Here is a 22,594-nt window from a genome sequence, read left to right on the forward strand (position 1 = left end):
GCAACTGGCCGGGTGAAAATAAATTTCTTCAAAAGTTGGCCGGTGAGTCTCATCGTGTATTTAAGAGAGTGCAGAATGACTTGCATCCCATGGCTGGCGGATGCTGACCTTGAAGAAAAACTGGCTCTTCCAACCGTTCCTTTTCAGGGGACGGAACTGGCTGTTGACGTTTCGACCTCTGCCTGTTTTCCAAACTCCATATGGCGGATGTCTACATCACGGTCATTTGCTACAATCTCGAGCAAATGACCAAATATAAAAAAGGCAACTCTCGAGCAACAGGGCCAAACGTTAACAGTTAGCAAAACTAAACGTTAACAGTTAGCAAAACTGTCAGATAATAAATGGCCCAAGGTTAAGAACGAAGGAGAGCATTATTGATCAAAATATATCAAAAAAGGAATATATAAAAAAATGTTTTTACTGTTTACCTTCAAATTTTGATTACCTTTCTTTTTTTTTTTCCCCTGAGAACTGTGTTTGTTTACGTCTAACCAGACCACCTCGATCGTAAAGATTCCTCTTTTCTGTAACTTTTCTTTGGTCTTTACTTATCAGTAGTCAGAGACCCTTCTTTCTTTTCTCTGTTCTTTCAAAAAGACATGGACAGACCCATCAGTCCTCTGCATTCAATGAGCTGCCTGCCTTGCGGACCTCGTGTCTCGAGGACCACCAGTGACTGACTCTTTCTTTTTCTTTCCCTCACTTATTTTCTTCCCCAAAACAGAATTAATGGGATATATTTGATCGTAAAGTATACTTCAATGTGTTTATACTCTTAATCAAAATCCAATTTAAAGCCTGAGTTTAAATTGATTAAGATTCAACAATGGTATAACTATGATGATGTATAGAATGTCGGACACGTTATACAGTTTTTTTTTTTTTTTTGAGAAACAAAGAATAGAACATGATAATAATGTGAGCTGAATCCGGAACACACGGATCCGCTCCTTTCGTACCATGCTTCGGAATGAGGGTCGCACGCTAGGGAGTCGTTCCGGAGTACCAGACAGACCTGACAGCGGCAGTGTTTGCGGAGGCAGACGTGGTTGGTATTTTCAGATTCGCGTGACCAAACCATGATCGTGTCCACGGTGGGATTGGGTCTTTTAGTCAGGAACACCAAACACACGACTCGATGGCTTTGTTGTCGGGGACTTCCCATCTCTGATCAAGTTGCAGACGCTGTGAAAGCACGATCTCTATATATTATTAAACTACCAATGATTTTGATCATAAATCACTGTATAACTGCCTGTTTGAGCTATGTCCTTAAGACTTTTGCGCCGTTCTGGAAGACGAACCTTGTCTCAAGCTGAGATGAAGGAGTGTTGATAATGCAATTGTTTATCAGGCCACTAGTGTCAGCAATATGTTTTGGTTCCCAATATTATAAAACATTCTATCAGTGGCAAAGGAATATGAAAGGTGCTAATTCTTTTTCCTGTTTACTTGTTGCACATGTTGGCATTAAATTAATCAAGAAAACATGAAATCATGAAGTTTGTTCTAAACAAACTGCAGTTAGTTGTTGGCATGTTCCTTTAATAATGCAAATGCAAAAATTGTGCTGCATCTGTTCAAGAATTATTCCTCTCTCTTCCCATCGAGTTTCAGTTTTCTAGATCCACCATGAGCACTTAAACTTGTTTGCCTTGGACTCTACCGGTAGGACGTCTACAATTAGTTAAGATATAGAGGTTTGGCAATATTAGCGTTTCTGGATGCACCCAATTTCCAGCCTGATTCAGTTTCTAATGCAATTAAATGAACCAAGCTCATGAAGTTTACATCCCATCCATTTGATCATTATCTGGAAGCTATGGATCGATCAGGACATCAGAATGCTAACCTGATGAATGTTGGACGAACGTCTCTTCGTATTTCCATTTCTTTCGAACCATGAACTCGTTGCTTGGCAACTGGTCTTCATTTACATTAATAAAATTAAACCGTAGAAACTGTGCTCATCAAAGGGCATGCTTCCTTTTTATATCCCTCAACTTTCTTTTTTACACATCTTTCTTTTCTCAGAGTAGGTAACGGATCGCTGGGTAACGTTCCTGCAGTCATGCTCCATGCCATCGTCCTGCATCATTTATTATAAAATGCTTCTTTAAATCAAGAAACGACGGTCTACATCGAGCATTAATGTGCGGGAGAATTTGCTTTCTACTTTTGCATAAATTTCACCTCGATACCAAAATTTTATTTTCGATTTGTATATCCCCCCAAGCTTTTCTCCTTTTCAAATTACATGCCTAAACTTTTTCTCATTTCTAAATGACCACTTAGCCACATAAACTTTTATGTAAACGATCAAATTTATGTATTAAGAAGCATTTCTAAATACGGATCATGGTTTCTAAAACCTCTTCGACTCCCATAGTGGCAGCTCTTATTTGTCACTGATTTTACATGAAACGCGTGGAAGCCGGAGATTTTTGACCCTTGGACGACTTATCTCGATGGGTTTATTATAAACAGGTCGTGGGCGGACGAGCTTTTCTTGTCTTCAATTCTTCCTTCTTTTTTTATCGTTATCGCAGAAGGAAACGATCTCGGACCATTGTTTCCGCTTGCATTACGTATGCGATCAGCGAGTCTCACCTCCCTCCCTCCCCATTTTCAACTTTTTAAGAAAGACAGCAAAAAGTGTTCAAAAAAAGAGAAAAGATGCAAAATCCACACGTAATAAATTCTTCCTTCCCTTGCCTGGACTGGAATCCCCGCCATCCCTCTCTCTCCGCAACTTCCCGTCCCTTCTCCTCTTGAACAGCCCTTTGGTGCTCCGTCCATGTCTGCCTGCTGCTGCAACCCGACGAAGCCATGACACTACGCTAGAGCCATCGCCGGTCGACGCTAGAGATGCAGCGGTGGAAGGTGGCCCTCCTAATAGCCGTCCCCACGTGGACTTTCCTCGCCGTTTTCGCCCTCTTCCTCCGATTGTGCCTCTGCAAGCGCAGGAGGGACCGGAACGTCGCCGACGAGCCGGCGCCTGCGACGCTGGACCATCTCGGCCCCCGGTGGAGGCCCTTCGATTGGACCGACCACCCGCCGCTGGTCTCGGCCGCCGTCGAGAACGGATGGGCGGGCTTCGCCTTCACCGTCGTCTCCGACTCGGTTGCCAGGAGAGGGGCCGAGACGGGTTGGGAGATCGGACCCGGGTCGAAGGACCTGATGCAGAGAGTTAACTTTAACCCTGGGGTCAAGGACGGAGTTAGGTTACTGGTTTCCCTTCGGACGGTTTTGCCGCTGCCGGGCCCGGCTCTGGGCCCCCTCTCCTTCCCCCGGGAGGCTTATTGGGAGGTCACTGTCCTATCTCGCCGGAAAACGGAAGGTCGCCGGAGGGACGCGCCGATCGACGGGGAGAGGACGGGGCTTATGTACGAGGCAGGCGTGAAGAGCCGTTCGGACAACGGAGAGCGCATCGCGAAGCGGATGAACAGTCGCAGGCCTGGCGGGGATGACGATGACGACGGCGACGTGGTTTGGCTGGGCATGGCTGTAGGAAGCGCCCAGGGCTTCGGGTTTCCCGGCGGAATTGCTGGTTCGGTTGGGTTCAGTACCGCCGGCGCGGTCTACCTCGACGGTAACGTGCTTCTGTTGGTCTCAGGCTTTGACTTCGCATGCCCTAAATGGCGTCTTCATCTTTTGCCCCTTTTTTTTTTCCCTTCTATTTTGCAAACAAAGTTCACAAACCCTTGCTTTAGCAATTAAGGGACATGCGTGGCTAATCAACAAAAATGTCAGAAGCTGAGACAACCAACACCTTTACGAGCCCCTCATAAAAAGACTTGACTTGGTTGAATATGAGTTCCAGTTCGGTTAGTACAGTGATGCAGTTTGCAGATTGATAAATCCCTATCCACCACCCAGCTATTTGTTTGAGAGAAAAAGAAAATTGATTCCTACATGTTCATATCTTAATATAGACAAGCTGGGTTCTTGTGGAGACTAATTGTTTGTTTCAACTCCCAAGGTATGCATTAGAGTATTAAATTTAAGACATCGTTCAAGTTGGACGTCTTGACTCTAGCTTTTGTTGGTAATTGATGATGGGTTTCTTGAATAACTTCATAGGCTAAGAGTTGAGGCAATTAGTTAAATGGCAATTATGGGCTGGTGGGTGAGAAAGAAGCGCTTGGCTACTTGCAACTAGCCATATAGATATATGCAACTATGGGATGTTGAGCAAGTGAAATGTTGGAGGATGTTACCTAAGTTGTTAAAAAGACTTTTCTTTCAACTCAGGTTTTTGGAATCTTTGGCTTTCAACAAACTGGCCTCAAACTGGTTTGAGGAGAACCCAGTTTTGACGAAACTAGTTTTTGTAATAGGAAGTGGAAAACGTGATCCCTTCCATGTTATTCATAAAAATTGGATTTTAGTATGCCACCCAAACAAAGAAATCGTGTTTTTACAAAATTGGTTGGATGAGAGTGTCATCCAATTAATTTTTATGAGATGAGGATTTTATGTTAGATGTGAAATAAACTTGTTTTAGTTTCTCATCATTTTTATACGTGCGTGCGCTAGACATTCTCTGTGAAAATGATGGAGATTTTGGTAAAACGAAACAGATAGCTTTCTGGGTTGTGCAGGATAAGTGCTGCCTACGTCGCATTTTGTTGCAGGATCCACCAAAAATTCTGAATGGGTGTTGGCCGGGTTGGCGTGGTTGCCTCCTAGTGTGGTGGAGGTGAGCAGCCATTCTTGGTCATGTTTTTTCTTCGAAGCGTGTGCCCCGTATTAAAAGAGATTCCCTATATTTCAGTCTCATGTAGATCCAGATGGGGCCTTGGTTGGTAGCTATTTGTACAATTAGAGATGCCGTTTTCTTCTTCCTTTTTTAAGTTTGGTTAGTAGTTTAACCTTGGCTTGCGCTTCGAAGCAGGGAAATGGTAGAAAATGAAAAGCGGAGTTGAGAAAGAAAAGGTTCTTCTTCTGTGAGGGAGAGGCTATATATTTATGTCTGAAATGTGAAAAACCATCATGTGAAAGCTTGGCTTTGTATTTTGTTGTTCTGCCTACCTTCTCCAGTTGATGAAGTAGTATATGTCAAGTAAGCAAAAAACAATGTGATTGCAGAATGTCACATCTCTTTCATGAAATTCTCCAGGCTCTAATGAAACAAGGGGTGTGAGGCAGTAGTATTATTTGACGTATGGGTGCGGTAGGGTCGGGCTCTAGGTATGAGTTTTTTTTTTTTTTTTTTTTTTTGCTTTTCTTGGCGGCACAAGGTCCCATCACCTTTGTTTTCGATCCATCCCATTCACTCTATCCCCTCCTAATCTTGTTCAAATTAACTAATTAAGACCTGATTCTTGAAATATCTGACCTATCCCAGTCGGGCTGGTTTATCTCTCTTGCTAACAAACAACTCATTGAAGCTGGAAAGTTGGGGCGGGATGTATTCTCATCCCGGCTGCGTTTCAAAAGTGGATGAACTATGAAGTATGGAATGTTATAGAATCCCATTTTTAATATTCATTCTCGGTATAACTTTGTTGGTGTGCGCAGGAAAATTGTGCTGCGAGGATCGTGGGGAGAAGGTTTACCCGGATACATGCAAGAAACCCGTATGGGGAGAGCCGAACTCTGTGGTGGGCTGCGGGTTCGACCCGTCTCGGAGGCAGGTGTTCTTCACGGTAGACTCGGTTTTGATGAGAAACATCAATTGCGAATCGGACGTCTTCAGCAGCCCCCTCTACCCAACCATCGCCGCGAACTTCAACGCATCGCTCCTCGTCAATCTCGGTCAGAGTCCGTTCAAGTACGGGCCTGCCAATTCTAATAGGACGGCCGACCCGTGTTTCTACAGGCCCGGGGGAGGCGCTGCCGCCGGTTCTCAGGCTTCATCCATCGCGAGGGTCTCGCCGAACCCGGGGATCGAGGACAGCGGGGAACTCTTCTCGATGGGGCGAATCGACTCGGAGTGGATGATGATGAGCGGTAGGTTGAGGCGGGACGGGGAATCGGTCGGGTTTGGATCGGAGTGGGACGAATCGGAGTTGTTCGAGATAGTCCTGGATGGATACAGGAGGGATTGACGAGATTCGGCGTGGGGATCGACAAAAGGTCACGAATCCACCGGCCTCAGGGCAGGGAGGAGAGCTACCACGAACCACATCCGAGAAAGCAGGCTCCTTTCTCCACTTTTTCTAGGAAGCGGGGAGATCAATCTGAAGAAATTTTTTGCCCAAGTACACTGTAAAAGGGCAGGAACTTGAGAATGTTTCAGAGCCTGAGAAGAGACGCTTTTGTTTTGACCTGCCGGGAGATGAGAGGGGGGAAGAGAGGACCAAATTTTGACTCTGCCTCCACCACCCATCATGTGCGGGTGATCCAGGGCAGTTTGGTCATTTGAGGGCCCAGTAGCAAAATTCAAAGGAAGATGCAGGGCAACGTGTAGATAAACTCCTGACTTAAACAAGCCATATATGATATATCACTTGTGGAAATGAGAGGGAGTAATGTGCCTGATTCTGACGTGGGCATGACTAGCGGATGGTGATATTAAACGTACGTGTAGATTCTGGCATACACCAGCATCATCCCTAATGCTGCATCTTTTTGCTCCTCGTTGCGTGGCTGCAGAGCATTTCTTTCTTTATTATGTCATCAAGCTCTTCTTTGGCATGCCAATTGCCACTAGAGGACGACTCACCTCATTTGCCTCAAGCCTCTCTCCTCTCTGTCACACACTCACAAGGTTGATACTTCACCTGTGAATTCTTTCTGAATTCTTTCACCTTTCAAGACCCACGCAAATAAGCGATTACAATGGCAAAAAGTGTTGCAAGACATGAGGTTCAACATTCAAGTTGCACACGCGTGAGACAGAGAGAGGAACGCGACCCCCTTCCTGCAAGGCTTTTCTCTTTTTCTTTTTTGCTTTCCTTCCCCTGTTTGTCCATTTAAGCTGCAGGTAAGATTACCTACCATTCTGGCGTTGCGGCAAAGAACAGACAAGGCGTGTCAAACCTCAGACGCCTTTATCTCCGGACCACCTTTTTAGACAAAACCGAGACTTCCGACAAGGCGTGCAGAAAATTCAAAAGTGAAAAAAGAAACGGCACTATAAAGGTCGGCAAACAAGTGGAAACGACCCGTCTCCCTTTCTCAGCACCCTCCTGGGGTTAATAAGAGTACCAGAGCATTCCTGCACTCATAAGGAATCATTTCCACCGTTTACAGCGGCGCCTGGTGATAAAGACAAAGAGAACCAATACATGCCCGATACAGCATAGATATGATTCCAAGCCTTTCGTGCCCGGGAAAACAATAAAGTTCCTAAACCACCCGCAAGGAAAAAACCAAAATCTGTACAACCAAAGTCTCCAGACATGGAATTATGAATAAAACTGATGACGACAATCCAAGATTTTAGGATGCAATAGACAATCTCATGCAAGTATACAACAGAAAAGTGTTGTTAATAACTACTAAAACATTAACTTGCTGACGGTAAGGTATATGTGAAAGTTCATATCCTTTGTCTTTTTGGCAGGCCCATTCTGCTTTTCGCATATCTGCGGCTGGATTAAGGGACAACTCCGATTGTAGAAATATGAATACTTTAAAAAGCACGAAAATTTTGAAGTCCAAACAAAGAGAAATCTCATCTCAGCTTCACTTTCAAAGGATACTCCAATCGGATGCCCTCACCGTCTGAAGAGTACAGGACTGTGCCCTGCAGGCTCATAGCCTGACTTGAACAAGCAGTATCCTGTAGTAAATGGATCAAAAAAGAAGACTTGTCATTTCTGGGAATAACTTTAGCATCATATCTATCTAAACATGCATGAATTCACACATCTATCTATCTCTCCCTCTCTCTGCTGTGAGAGGATTGTGGATGGTCATGCGACCTACTTCCAATCGGGTTTCAAATCCAAGATCAGAGTTAAAATATTGTATCTCTAGCAATGTCACCGCTATATATTTTAAGGAAAGGCTTTCATCCGCATTACATGGGGAATCCACTTAATCCAGCATGCTCCACTTCCAGTGTAAAATTTTGTAACATTCTGGGGAAATAGTTCCCCTTGTTTGGAATGAGTTGCTAAAAACATTGAAAAGTGTTTTACCATAACGGAGTATTAAAAGTGAACAGCACCTGACACTCAACTATTCTCAAAATACAAAGACAGCGACCTCTAACAGTAAGCACCACTAACATTATTCAAGTGAACATCAATGTGCTCCAGTGACCATTTAGCTTACAAGCATGAAAGTCATGAAGTTCTTTCTTTTATCCATAAAATGCGTTTATGGTGGCAAGTGATACAAAGCACTACGAGAATGATAATAAAGTCAGACCACTTGGAAAAACACTACCACTTTAACTTGTTAATGTACACAAATGGCACAGATACAGGATTTTTCTTTTTCTTAATTATAAATCTGAAATATCGGGACATATAGAGTAACATCTTAAAGAATGATTGCTACGTGACATAAATTTCATACTAGAAGCAGGAATGATGAACCAACACAAGTCCTTTTGTGCAGTGAAAAGGACAAAGAGTTAGTGGACACACATAATGCACGGCAGGCACTATGTGGATCCTCTACTTGCATATGCACAAGGACAAGTACATTGTCGACCACTCTTTTCAACTTCTCAGCTTCCATATACCAAAAAGGAATCAAGGACGCACAATGAATAATTTTTTTTTCTTAATATTTTATATGATATCCAAAACCTTTTCAGTTGTCACCATATGACCGATCTCGTAAGATAACTTACGCAGATCCGTAATATTGAAATACCTGAAAGTCAACAAAAGCAACAGGGAGCCCACTCTTTCTTTGTATCTTCAACTTCAGAAATCCTGGAAACCTAAACAATCATAAGACAGAGGGTTACCGCTGTAGCTAAAAAAGGTAGGAGATGAGGAATAAACCATTAATTAGCTATGGCTAACCTCATAAATAATTGAGTCAGCTCCTCTTCAGTACAAGCTGGCCCCAGATTTGCAACAAAGAGGGTTGGGCAAGGGGGGTTATCAGCAGGTGCGTCAGGCACCGCAGATGGTATCTGCCACCAAAAGGATAAAATCTTAGCAAGTCCTGTATGGTGAAAGTGACGTGTTGGCTTTCACATATAACTCTAATAGCTCCATCAGAAAAAAAAAATATGGAAGGCAAGATATAGATATGAATTTCCAACATTATGAACTAGAAGATGAATAATACAAAATGTGTGTGTGCACAGAGGACTGAACCAGGGGTGGTTTTTTGAAAAATTATATTTCAGCGCCCCCAACAAAAAGTTCCTAGCTTCACCCCCAAGCGCACAAAGAGAGAGAGAGATGTTGGCTCGTCTAACTATGTCACATCCATTTGGTTCATCATTAAGTCAAACCTGGCATAGCTGAATTGAACAGTAAAAGTTACTCTCCCCAGAGTTTCATGCAATGGAACAGCTCCTAGATTTCTAGTACAGACAAACTATCCCCTTTTACGTCATGCACACCTGAAAGATGGATAATGGAAAAACAGCACAAAAGAAAGTGCATGTCGTTTAACTTACTGATGATTTTAGACCAACTGCAGACTGATTATCTCCACCCATACTGTTAACACCACCATGGTAAAGGAAGTTAGGTAAACCCTGAATAAATAGGAACAACTAAAAGCTAGCAGCATTCTACTTAGCAAAGCTGATCAGTAAAGATATACTAGGTTCTGCTGCAAAACAGTCCAGAACAAAATTTAGCAAAGAAAGTTACTTTTACTCCTCAGACTCAGTCAATAAAGTCACGAAAATACTGGTGCTTTTAAGAAGTGTGCATGACCTCTGTGCAGAAGGATAACCATTCATGATGTTGTGACCTGATGTGTCCAACCCAGCATTAATGCCGCCAATGCCTGTTAGCGTGCAATAGTGCAAACATGTGCAACATGAGCAGTTTGGGGAAAGCAGCTATGACACAATTCAATTTTTACAGGTTAGCATGGCCTCTAAAATTAGCCACCAGGTAGAAAAAGTTACATAAGCATGAACAAAGCCAGATGGCAGAATCCAAGCCCATTTGACTTCCAGCATCAAGTTGCATATGAAGCAAGATAACCTCATACTGTTTGGTGATAAACATGGTGAAATGGATTTCAGCATTTTGAACAGGATAACTTACCAGGTTCAGAACTTCTTGAGATTGCGGCAGCTCCTTTTACTCTCTTGTCCATAGGAGGACCCCCACTATCTGAAATTAGGAAACAAATTTTGTAACGAAATACTTGATTCACCTTATGGTATAAGCTATCACTTACAAGATGCTTCCCTCCATGTATCATACATGACATGTATATGCCACTTAAAATAACTACTTATGTATCCTCTATTAAACATCACTCTTACCAGTCCTCAAGCGCTTGGTTCTTGAATTGGATCTAGCCAGATCAATGTGCAGAGTTGATCCCTTATCAAGGTCAAACTCCATGCCCTATAGGAGGTAAAAATTTTGAAAAGGGAAACATATTATTCATAAAGAAAAGGAAGACCTATACAGAGATAGCTTATTCAGATTTGTTGGACCTCCAACAATAGTTCAAATATGCATACTTATACATGAGAGAGAGAGAGAGAGAGATATGATCTACTTATCAATTTATTTGATAAAATCATAATAAATCAAAACGTTTCACACAAACTAATGGACTGACAGTATAAATGATCAAGGAGCAATTTGACCCATTTTGGTTTCCTAGATAGGCCAACCAGAGTGTTGATGTCCCAGGTTAGCAAGAGCAGAGATCAGGAATCGCCTGTTAAAGACTAGGATAGAGGCCAAAATGTCAGCTAGTTCCACCGGACAAACTAGGCCACAGGCTTATACCATCTTTCGGAGGAAAAACAGGCTAGGCCTGCTGATATGTGAGGCTGTGTATCCAAAGGGAGGCCCAGACAGCAGGTAGCCTTCCAGCAATCTAAATAAATAGAGACCAGTAAATCCACCTGACTTTTCAGGAAATGACTAGTGTTCTCTTAACTGTTTGTGTTCTTATTGAAACTCACACAACATTTTGAGCTTCATACGAAACAGCAACTCCAATGTTGTTATGTAATTACCATATTTCATAATATTCTTATAACTAAACCAATAAGCAGCATGATATTTCAAAATAAGGAAGGTACAACTGAACGACTAAATAAACTTCAAGAATTCTAAAAACCTCCCAAAACTGAACTTCTAAAATCCCACAATAGACAAGCAGAATTCAGCAGAAAGGAAGAAGAAGAAAAACAAAATTAAAATCATAAATGCATCCACAAGTTAGAACAATCAGTCATCAGAAAGCACGACATAATAAATGAAAAGTTGAATAAGGAACTTTGTCTTAATGAACTTACATTAAGAGCGTGCATGGCTGAGATGGCAGACTGCTGATCAGAGAAGACAGCAAATGCAAAGGCCTAATTCAGACAACACTGGAACCAGTAAGGATAGGGCCTTTTCATCAAGCAAAGTGCTTCTCATAAAATAAACTTCAATATTAATGCAATAAAAAACAATTTCAATGAAAAAATGATGCTCAAGATGGCACCTTCCATTTTCCTTGTCTTCAATTCTAGGCATAAAACTTCCTATAAATAATTTCCAATGACTAATGGTAACAACAAGCAAGAACAGCAATGATGATAAAGATGATAATAATCTGTTCTGGAAATACATACATGTATACACACAGACACACAATCAATCATGCCTCCCGCTTTCATCTTACCTCCAGTCCCTACTGGCTGTCGAGCACTATGCTTATTATTTTTCACAAATCCACCAGGACAGAAAGATGGAGAATGTTGAAATTTATAGGATTGAAAAAGAAAATCATGAAATTCAAAGTTTATGAGAGGATGCTTGTTTACTGTTCCACAGGATTCCAGGAACTGGACATCCATTTACCCATGCCTGCAGAGCCGGATCGATAAACGCAGCCTCGAGGTCGATCATGTTTGTTTAATGTGGAATGGACACTCTTCCTGAGGTGGAGTTTATGTTCTGCATTGTTTGGAGAGTGTCCGTTACTTGAGATGTGGGATGTGCACATCTCGCATCCTATATTTTGCACAGCTTGGGAGGCATATTTGGGAGTCGTAATTTGAGTATGCTATTAATATTGCCATCATCATCACCATCTAGCCAAAATAAAAAGCAGGCAAAGCAGCTAGAAGTGCTTGCTTTGCATCTTCTGTTACCAGCCAAGTATCAGATTTCAGCAATTCAGTATTCTGAACTGAAGAGCCGAAAGGCCAGGGCAATTAAAAGCTCCGGCACGCTTGTTCCGATTTATTCATTGTGCATTTTCCATCATTTTATTTTTCAGGCTTCTCAAGCTTTTTCGATTTTGAAGACAATGTCTTCACGTTGAAGCTATTCTTTTATTTTGTTGTGGAACTGACAATTCTATTTGGGCACCAACAAAACTTTTGAATATATTCTTATTTATTATTATGAATATATTATGGCAAAATTATAGTTGCTATATGTGATGTTTGTGTTGTTCCCAAACACATGAACGCAAATTGCACTATTCTTTGAAACAGATTCTGATTCGAGTATTTAAAATGGCCTTTAAAAATATCAGTTTTAGGCTTTTAGCTACATCTAAGCATGCAATGCTCACATTAATAATACTTCTTTTGTGTCTGTGCCTCTAAGAAAATATAAAGAATGGAAAGAAGAAGTAATGAAAAAGCATGTTGACAGTAAAGATGCACAGAGTCACAGGCAACACTCAGTACAAATTACTATGAAAAAGAATAAAAGTAATTGAAGAATATCACGCTATTATCATGCAACCATGCAACTGTATTTCTTATTGAAATCTCCTTTCTCATCATTTAACTTAGCATCTGCGGCCAGTGGGACTTAGTATGCCTTCTTTTGGCTGCCAATTCAAGCCATTGATATAACTGACTATTGGTCTTGCAAAAGCATTGAGAAGTGCTTCCATAATTCCATTAACACAGCGGAATTCCATGCACCACATTGAGAACCACAATATAACATGTATTAACCAGGAGACAACTAAGACCAATCTCCCGTTACTGTATAGTTGTTCTCTGTAATTAAATTTCTTCACTTTAAATGTAATCATTTCTTCTAATCTAAGGAAGCATGAAGCTAGAATGATACACATAGGATACCCATCGTGTCCATTAAAAACACTTTTAAACCAAGGAAGCATGAAGCTAGAATGATACACATAGGGTACTCATCGTGACGGTCCATAAGATGGCTTGGTGGCTGCAAATGATAGATGAGTGTGTCTGTGTCTCTGTGTGGCATTTAAGAAACAACCAACCTTTCCTGTGCTTGCCTAGAAATTATCTTAAATCTAGTACAGCATAGGTAGTGGCAACGTAGATAGTGGTTTGAGCCTGGAAATTCTGCCTGCAAGTAAACTATAACAACCTTGTTCCATTCTTCACTCCATGTTAAGATTATTTAAAGAATGAGAAAATTTGCTTGATGGAGTGAAGTGTCACAGCACTTCAAAATAATATTCTGTGGATATTTTGGATTTTCTGGTATAACCCTAGGACCTTGAAAGATGTTCAAATATTTCTTTTTCTGCCTTAAATGCTTATCGATAACCTTTCAAACTATCTTGAGGAGCTGAATATCTTGTTGAGGAATACCAAAGGAAATTCAATATGTGCATTTCTGCGAAAGTTGATCAACCTACAATAGAGACGGATGAACAGGCAAAGAGTAAAACTTTCGTAATGAGGTATTAATTTAGCAGAGTAATGAGAATGGATGTAAACTCAGATGCTAGATATGTTAACGAAGAAAATTTTCTGGAAATTGGAAACGAGACATGAAGAGGGTTTGCCTTAAATATTGCACTTCGATTATCTATTTGACGTCCAACGCCGTTGAGTTTATGCTGGTAATATTCAGACTCAAAATCGAATTCTTATAACATTATTTCCCTATCTCAGGCTCTGATACTCTCTGAAATTAAAGGGTCGCTATACTCCTTTAGGTTCACGAAACCCCATCGCTCCACCCCCTCCCGAGAAGAAGCGACCAGAAGAAACCCTAGAGAGAAAGAGAAAAGAGTGAAGTGATACCTGAGAGGATTGGCCCGAATGCTTGATTTGATAGGTTTGAAAGCCATGGAGGTCGCGGAAGAGATTGAAGATCTCACGTGGCTTGACGTCTCCCGGTAGACCGGCGATGAAGAGTGTCCTGAGCTCATCGGCATAGCCCTGCATGGGTGGGAAAGACGGCGGGTAAGCCGCGTGAACGCCGGGCATTGCTGCTGCCGCTGGTGGCGGTGGTGGCTGCGCTTGCGGTTGTGGTTGGTGGAGGAGAAGGTGATGGTGCTGGGGATGGTGGTGAAGGTGGTGTAAGGAAGTTGGTGGCTGGGGAAGATATGGGTAATGAGGATTCTGAATGTTGGTCGTCGTCGTTGTCCCTCCGTAACCAGAAGCCATGGCGTCCATTTCCCTCTCCCTCTCTCTCTCGCGCTTTCTCGATGTGCAAAACAGGGAAACAGGGACCCCGTTCGGTGGAGATGGAGGGATCGGAGGGGTGGGCTCACTGGTCGGGTTCTTTTACTTGGGTTAGGTTGGGTCTTATACAACGACTTGGACCTGCGGTGTACTTTTTACGATCCAAATTCTGTGAGAACCCCTGACTACCTGTTTGGAATGACTTCGAGGAGGAAACCATATTCAGCTGTTTCGGTTGCCGGATAGAAAAACTCAGGAAGAATTAGAGTTGGGGAACAAGTATCTTGGCAACTTATTTGCAGAGGTAAGCCATCTCGGCCCTCAACATTCTTTCCCGTGCACCATGGTGCTCTTACATTGACGTTTGATGGCTTTGAATTTTGATTTAGAATTAAAATTCTAAAAACAAAATTCCATCTCAAATTGGAAATGACGCAAACTTCTTTGTTTGATGACATAGTACTCATTTCATAAACATGAAGTTTTTTTTAATTTCATCTAGCAAATCAATGTGTCCTATGTAGGGACCACAGAGAGACTATTAATCATCTCATTTTTTCATGTAAAACTACGAAAAGATCCATGGAATTGTTCTTACTGAAATTCGCAAAAATATGGAAGTATAAAAGGTTTACATATCATAAGGCATCAAGCAATAGCGGATCCAAAAAAAATTTCTAGAGGGGCACTGGTTTTCATACCTGGAGGGGAACACCATGTGTATAACACTGTCTTAATGTTCCTATCGCCGAGCATCCCCAAGGTGATCAACTGATACAAATGTTGGTCTGCTGAAAGTATGGTTCACGACTGCCATGCAAAATTGTGTGAAGTTTGGTACTAATCTTAGTTCTATCATGGTCCCCTAATGGCTTGTTGCACTTGGATAATTTTAGCTGCCTGGAAATTTTGAACATAAATATCTTGTTCTCTAGACATGTTTGAAGCATTTAGCTTGTTTGCATTTAAGCTGTCGTATTTTACTTTATTTGCCAAGTACCCCTCCATCCGATATAAAACTCATATGGCAGTTTCGTTCTAGTTACGTTTGTTTCTTCTTATTTTCTATCTAATAAAAGCTGTGAAAAATGTCCGATATGCATCTTCCATAAGGAGGTGGAATATGATGCGGATGCTTGCTTGTGCCGGCAATTTGTAAACGTCGTAAATTCCTCCGTTCCAGGCATAAATATCGCAAGATAGTATTGAAGTAAAAGTGCAGATACATATTACAGGTAGTAAGTAAATATCGCAGCTTTTTATTTAGTTAGGGCTCTAATAAAAGAAAACGACCCAAGGCAGTCGAGGCTCAAATGGTAGAAGTACAAAAAAGCAAGAAGCACCATAATTAAGTATCAATGGCTTCTGTGCAGTTTGCCTTTCTTTCTTTTCCTTTTTAAATGCTTGCACCAATACAAATGGCACGACACTTGTTAAAGAATCCGGACTCCTGCAGAGAACATGTGAGACCAAGAATATGCATTACCTAAGGTAATTGTGAGCGATATCCAGTAAATAAGAATTAAGTGCTTCCTCTCCTTCCAGGTTGATTAAACTTGCAGTGGTTGGACAGGGAGGGAAGCTTTGGAGATGGAAGAGGAGTCACCACCACCGGCTTCTTCAGTTCAAGTGGAAATGGCAGAAACCATGGTGATTATCAGAATCGATCATGCATAACGATGAGACCATCATGAAAGGCAGACCGCGACCGCTAGTTTTAAGCAATATGATGTGATGCCGTACCGTTCACCAATTTAATGTGCAGTTGTATGGATGTAAAATGCGGCAGCAAAATGTAGATGAAGAAATTGTAAGATGAATCTTCCTTTCATATAATTTATCTAACGAAACATGAAAGGGAAAGCAATCCTAACGCATAACAGTTAAAAACTTAAAACTAGGAACAAATAAGTGAAGATCGTTATCTTACTTAGGCAACTGCTTCGTTTTAAACATCATTTGCGGGGTTAGGATTTGATGCTTTCGTAGTTGTTTGGTTTTTTTTTTTTCTTTTAAGAAAATTGTCTTCCATTTATCTTACTATTCGTGCTTGCGTTCAACTGATGGGCTTCTTTTGCAGGATTGGGCCGTTGGGTGGTTTTGACAAAATTCCGATTCTCAGCTGGAGAATAAACTGCTCAGTTTTTTTTTTTTTTTTGTACTTATTGAAGCGTTTATAGAATTGGAAGCATTGTTCGAAAGACAGAACCTTATTATGATTTAAGATTTCTTGTGTGCAGCTAACTTTTTGTGATTCTCTCTCTTTCTTTCCCCCTCTCTGTCTTGCAGCATTTCTCTTATTTCTCTTATGGTGCTGCTGTTTTGTATATTTGTTTTGCTTTTGCACCTTGTTCTTGTATTTGAGAGACTTCTTATTCCCAAATTTAGTTATATATTCCCATTTTATAGTCTCTCTCTCACGTGTGCATGCACATACATGTGTCAAACATGAGGCAACAAAGATTAATAATTAGATGAACTGCACTGTAGATAAAGGTGACTCCACATTGCAAAATCCTTTACATGATTGTGAAAGTTCTGAAAGGATTCTGGTCTAAGTTTCTTTCCGTGACTAAAGACCCACGAAAACTAATCTTGTCTTTTCAAAGCCAATAGAATAAAAGAGCATATAATAACGCAGTTTTGCCTAGTGATTTATGGAACTGTCTTAGTTGCCTATGATTGTTTTGTTGATCATGGTCAGAGAAGAATGGCAAGCATATTTTTTTATTGGTCTAACATCTGTTATCGACATCACTCCCTATCCGAATGAACACGCCAATTTGTATGAAGGGTTAATGGCAAATTATTGGTTTCAGACATTACATCGGCTCTTTGCGGGTATGGTACAAGGTCGATGCACGTTTATATACAGGTCGATACACGCTGTGGATTCAGACTCAAACTCTGGCTTGGTTGGCTAAAACTCAATCTCAGTCTCACTAGTAAAAGCCAGTAATTACATGCAAGCTGTTTCGGATTTAATCAGATATATAGTTCGGTTTAAACTTAGTTATAGATGTAAAAGTGCATGGATTAATAGCTATCAACTGGGTTCTATTTTCCTAAACAAATCGGTTAATCTGAGATGTACCTCAGCCGGTTAACTGATAAGTCGTCTCCTCCGGTTTGCAGGAAAACGGACTTGAAGAAGCAAAAGGTAAAAAGGAGTTTCGAGAATCAGGGTACGAACGGCATATTGGGCCATATTTGGTCACAGGACGATTCGGTTCCCAGTTTCTAATAAATGGTCCGATTAATGGACACCGGCAAATGGTGAGGAGAAGGGGCGGAGAGAGGGGAACGTGCCAGAAGAAGCATCGACTCGATCGCGTCGCATTTGGGAGAAGTTACCCAAGAGAGGGAGTGATATGGAGATGGATCCTTCTGCCTCTTCTTCTTTTCCATATGTTCAGAACGGGGAAGCACCGGACTTGATGGGCTTGCTGGCGCTGGCTCGCGAATTCGTCCAGCAAGGGCAGCCTTCTCATGCTCTTCAAGCGGTACGCTGCGTATACACTTCAAGAACCTGCCTACAATCTCTGCAATTAGTTGCTAGATTTTCTTGTATTCTTAGTAGTGTATAAACCGAGATGACGTTTTCTTTTCTTTTGTTTGTTTGTTTCTTTCTTTCTTTTGTTCTCTCTCTCTCTCTCTCTCTCTCTCTCTCTCTTTGGGTGATCCATTAAACATCATTGTCTGTCTGGATGGTGATAGCAAGTTTTTATGATATAAATTGGTATGGAAGGTGAAACAGTATTGTAGAAAGCAATATTGACGATCTGAAAATCGCGCCTCTTTGGCTTGTGGAGGTTGCGGGTTGAGTTTTGGTAATCTGGTTGTTGAAAACTGAACCTTTCGGGCGAGAGAGGCTGGAACTACGGAGTCGGTAACGGTTGCTTTGAGAAGGCTGTGATACCCAGAAAGTGATAGAACATATTCTCTTGGGCAGTGTGTTACCTCCGACTTCTCTGTTTAGCAGGACGATTATGAGGACACATTTTAGAGCATTTTGTGAGAAACCATGTTTGGTGATTTAGCAAGGACTCAAAGAAGATGTGGTGTTCAACTCGACACCGTTTTCCATCTCTTGCGAAGGTGTTAAATATACAGCCGCTCGTCTGTAAAGCCAATGGAACATGTTGCAAAGAACTTGATGTACTTTCTTCGTGGAGAAGGCAAATGAACTGTTAGAAGAAAGGGAAGAAATAATAGTTTTTGCTGTTTTCCTGAATCATTATCTTCTTACCATTAAGGCCGACAAAACCCCAAGGGAACAAGTCATCTATATTCTATAGTATTCTTATATGAAAAGCAAAGCAATAGAAGATATCATAATGCAGTCAATCATGAGGTTCAACTAGTGCCATAAGGTAGTGGACAACAATAGGGCTAACGGATAGTTTGCCAGCTTTGATTAGGAGGTTCAATGACCTTTTTTTAATCTACACAGGCCCGTGCAAATGGGTCGAGAAGCGATGCTTATTTCTGCCTCTTTTAATGCCGCTTGGACCATTTGATTAGTAGATTCGAGCAGCTCTTACTGGGACCAACAAAATGCTGAGGATTGTGAAGTTTCCTTCTATAAGAGTAGGAAAATTTTCCGTCATTGGCACGACAAATTTCAAGGACCGCCAAGATGCTGATACCCTTTCTCAAACATTTTACAAAGGGACCAATGAAATTAAATACTGTCGCTCCTGAACTTGCTAGTTGTGATTTTGCAAGAATATGCTTTCTGATCACATTGAAATTTGGGGGGAAAAAAAAAGACATCGCTTCCTGATGGCTCATTTTCACAACTTGTCTGGGCCACTAATGTGAAAAAGAGGAATTAGTTCATGGCCAAGTGAGTGGTAACATAAGAAGTTTTAGCATAATTTTTTTCCAATCTAGAGGTTTGTTCTTAGCATATAGTCTGGAGACTGGACATATGTAGCATTGGGATTGAGGCATCAGAACAGAGATTCTTTGTCAAAAATTAACAATGTCCTGATGTTTGTCCAGGTTAATGACATCCACAAGTTGAGTGTGCTTTTGAGATACTGTGGAACTCCAGCTTGTCCAAGTCAGGAAGGGTGTAAGCAGCAAATTCAGAGCTCTGCTTAATGTAATTAATATTCTGCAAAATCATCCGTATATGTTCAGAAAAGAACATTAAGCTAAAAATATGGAATGGAATATGCTCTTCAGATATCTTTCAAGTTTGAGCTGATCAAATATTCTAGATGACCACAAACAGAAAACCTGGGATCAGGCCTTCTGTAAAACCATGAACCTATATTGAAAAATATTCATTGGGATGAGCCACTGATTTCTCTAAAACAGAACCTTGGTTGCAGAGATTTTTAATGAAGTAACTGAACAAGAGAGAGACAAGAAATCCTCCGCATTTGCTGTTGATGCAAGGCTGCTGGAATTTTATGGGACTGTGTCTGACCTATTTTAAGGTTTTGTCATTTTATCCTAGAGGATAATTTGTATTATAACTTCCAATGCAAGAGATGAATTAGGGAGGTAATATTTGGAATTTCGGACCCAGATAGATATCGGCATTCAGGAGATGCCTCATTCAAGTTTTGTGAAGCATTAGTTAATGCAGGTTAGAAATGACGAGTGGTAAAAGACTCAAGTAGTGGTAGGACAGGTAGAGACATACAAGTTGATTTGAAGTATGTATCCCAACTAAGGTACTCCAGTAATCTTCTTTTCATTTTTCTCCAAACTGGGTTTCTCGTATTTGGTGCATGTTTCGAGTGTCAAAAGAGCACTCGTGTACTTTCGTTGGTAGTTGGCATTCTCTAGACGGGAATCCATTACCTCTTGTATAGAAGGCAGTGATTGAAGCTTCTATAAATTTTTAAAGATAAGGGAAGCTTCTATATTGATTATTTTAAAGTTCCATGCTGACATTTGTTCATGATCACACCCGAAGTTTCCTTCTTTTTGTGAGGGTAAACTGTTCAATATGGAAATCTATTTCATTCAATATTTGTTACAAAGTTGTAATTTTGAATTCATGACTAATGTTGTATTATAATGTGTTCTAAACATGGTTGAATTCAATAAATAGTTCCTTCAGATAGATTTTTGATGTTGCTATCTTCTGTAAGACCACTAATATTGTGTTGTCTATTTATTTGCTATTCATGTTATAACATTATCAAGGGAGGTTCAACCTGCACATCTTATTTGTTATTTTTGTTATGCTAAGTTTTTCAAAACCATCCTGTTAGATATTTTATGCAATTTGCAAAATGCTGCAATTATCCTGGGAAATACTCTTCCTAAGGAGCTGAAGTTCATAGCTAACAAACAAGTAATTAGGAAGCACTCTCTTGGACATGGTATTGGCCGTAGGCCCTCTTCATTGTGCCTTGTTAAGATTTAACTCAAGAAACCATGTGTAATTTTATTATGAAACCTTTCTGATTTAGCATTCGTAAAGAGACATCCATTTGATCCATGAGAAGCTTCACCAAGTTCCAATCTTATCTTTTTGCCAATTCTCCCTTGCACATCGGAAATGATAATGGCCGGACAGCTGGTAGAGCATATTTTCTTAGTATCACTTTTCTCTTTCTTGCGTTAGCACCCATTTTTTTTAACTGCTTTCAACAATTAGTTCTAATTATAGGACAAGTAATTCTCCCACAACCATACGAAAATTAGCTTGCAATGCCGTCATTCATGTATGATATTCTTGCAAAATAGCCATCATAGGTTGTCCTCTATTGTTCACTAACCTTGAAATGCTTGGAACAGGTCGTTATGGCAGTGAAGTCCAGTGGTGGAGATGCTGCTGTTTCACAGACACTGGACAGAGCCCGTGAATTATATCGAAAGAAGATGCAGGTGAACGTTGTGGCAGATGAACTCGCTTCCTTGTTTGCTGAATGTGTGATTTCTGAAGCACAACCAATGCACCCTGCACCATTGCCGTTTGATACTGGAGGCCAAATGCTCACTCCAGATGCTGAAGGGAACTCAATCCTTGAAAAAACTGGAAGAAAACAGATAATGTTGGACGCCTTTGCAGATGGCAGCAGCTTTATTTGTCTGCAGTGCGGAGGCCTGGTTAGCAATCTGCGTAAAGACGAGCATTTCGCGTATTGGTGCTGTGCAATTTGATAGCAGATTTTGTGCTTGTCGCCTATGTGCTGTCCTCTGGTTTGTTACATGGTACTAGGTGTCAGTCCCGAGGTGTATCAGGTATACTGGAGTCTTGTGATGGAGTCGTATTCTGTATCTTATAAGCGCATAAGATGTTAGTATGATGATAAGATGTTAGTATGATGACGGGATGATTGTGGGATCATGAAATCAGTTCAACCATCATGAAAAGCAATAATGAACGTTAGCTTTTCATCTCCAACGAACATGGAGATTTTTATGTCAGTTATCTCTGTGAATCCCATGCTCTTAACTTGGAATCCATCTTAGTTACAGGTTGTATCGTGCTCTATCGTTCATCTGTTTATGCAGGCGTCCAGTGTTACTGTCTTAGATCCACATGGACTCAGACGGCGGTGAGGTTCGTAACCATGCGGCTTGCGCCGGAGAGTTACTCAGGGGAATAGCACCACCTGTTTTAGGCACGTGCTTTTGCTAAAAGAAAAATCCTTTTTTTCTATCTTAAAAATGTGGAAGTATTTAGATAACATGCTATTGCACTTTGATTATAACGAAAGTTACTAGATTATGTCAAGACGTTAGAAGCGACGATTACAATCTGTCGATAACATGGTTACCAACTTACCTTTTGGCCGCATAAGATTAATATATATTTTTTCCTGACCACCTTTTGTTTGACGGATCGCGCATATTACCAAGTGTCAGCAACGTCTTTTTTCACGAACTGATGTTTTTTAAAAGGTTTTTGTTGGAGACTAACAACCACTTTAGAAAGGATAGGACGTCTGGTATGAAGCAACGGAACCCTAAAGAGAAAGGGAAAATGTGAATAACAGCTAGCAGCATGAATTTAACAAATTGGTGCCATCCAAGTATTACGAGCAGGTTGGCCCATTGCATAAATCACGTACTTACTGGTTCCCTGAACCATATACATAGCTTATAATTCCGTATGATATACTCAGGCTTATAATTCCATAT

The 22,594-nt window shown here is 41.0% G+C and overlaps 3 protein-coding genes across 3 annotated transcripts; 2 read left to right on the forward strand and 1 right to left on the reverse strand.

The window, feature by feature from the left end:
* The first annotated feature begins 2,603 nt into the window (after nt 1-2,603).
* On the forward strand, nt 2,604-6,492 carry LOC116250210 (uncharacterized). Its single transcript, XM_031623720.2, has 2 exons — nt 2,604-3,595; nt 5,527-6,492. The coding sequence occupies exons 1-2, from the start codon at nt 2,872-2,874 to the stop codon at nt 6,054-6,056; spliced, it is 1,254 nt and encodes a 417-aa protein (XP_031479580.1). The 5' UTR covers nt 2,604-2,871; the 3' UTR covers nt 6,057-6,492.
* Nucleotides 6,493-7,332: 840 nt separating this feature from the next.
* LOC116250211 (RNA-binding protein L) lies at nt 7,333-14,586 on the reverse strand. Its single transcript, XM_031623721.2, has 10 exons — nt 14,096-14,586; nt 11,366-11,428; nt 10,373-10,457; nt 10,149-10,217; nt 9,810-9,882; nt 9,545-9,587; nt 8,937-9,049; nt 8,782-8,851; nt 7,656-7,735; nt 7,333-7,538 (listed from the first exon to the last, which is right to left on the reverse strand). The coding sequence occupies exons 1-10, from the start codon at nt 14,468-14,470 to the stop codon at nt 7,493-7,495; spliced, it is 1,017 nt and encodes a 338-aa protein (XP_031479581.1). The 5' UTR covers nt 14,471-14,586; the 3' UTR covers nt 7,333-7,492.
* A 3,056-nt stretch (nt 14,587-17,642) lies between these two features.
* On the forward strand, nt 17,643-21,877 carry LOC116250840 (uncharacterized). The gene is made up of 2 exons (XM_031624790.2): nt 17,643-17,982; nt 21,245-21,877. Exons 1-2 carry the CDS (start codon nt 17,851-17,853, stop codon nt 21,608-21,610), a joined length of 498 nt encoding a protein of 165 aa, XP_031480650.1. The 5' UTR covers nt 17,643-17,850; the 3' UTR covers nt 21,611-21,877.
* The last annotated feature ends 717 nt before the right edge of the window (nt 21,878-22,594 follow it).

Source organism: Nymphaea colorata, chromosome 3, assembly GCF_008831285.2.
Source record: "Nymphaea colorata isolate Beijing-Zhang1983 chromosome 3, ASM883128v2, whole genome shotgun sequence".
Taxonomy (NCBI): domain Eukaryota; kingdom Viridiplantae; phylum Streptophyta; class Magnoliopsida; order Nymphaeales; family Nymphaeaceae; genus Nymphaea; species Nymphaea colorata.

Excerpts from the sequence above, each read along its gene's own strand:
- LOC116250210 (XM_031623720.2), top strand. The coding sequence starts at position 2,872 with ATGCAGCGGTGGAAGGTGGCCCTCCTAATAGCCGTCCCCACGTGGACT. Across the intron at positions 3,596-5,526 it reads CGGCGCGGTCTACCTCGACG|GAAAATTGTGCTGCGAGGAT; the intron begins GTAACGTGCTTC and ends TGGTGTGCGCAG.
- LOC116250840 (XM_031624790.2), top strand. The coding sequence starts at position 17,851 with ATGGAGATGGATCCTTCTGCCTCTTCTTCTTTTCCATATGTTCAGAAC. Across the intron at positions 17,983-21,244 it reads CTTCTCATGCTCTTCAAGCG|GTCGTTATGGCAGTGAAGTC; the intron begins GTACGCTGCGTA and ends TGCTTGGAACAG.
- LOC116250211 (XM_031623721.2), bottom strand. The coding sequence starts at position 14,470 with ATGGACGCCATGGCTTCTGGTTACGGAGGGACAACGACGACGACCAAC. Across the intron at positions 10,458-11,365 it reads CAGCCATGCACGCTCTTAAT|GGCATGGAGTTTGACCTTGA; the intron begins GTAAGTTCATTA and ends TACCTCCTATAG. Across the intron at positions 8,852-8,936 it reads CTGACTCAATTATTTATGAG|GTTTCCAGGATTTCTGAAGT; the intron begins GTTAGCCATAGC and ends ATGATTGTTTAG.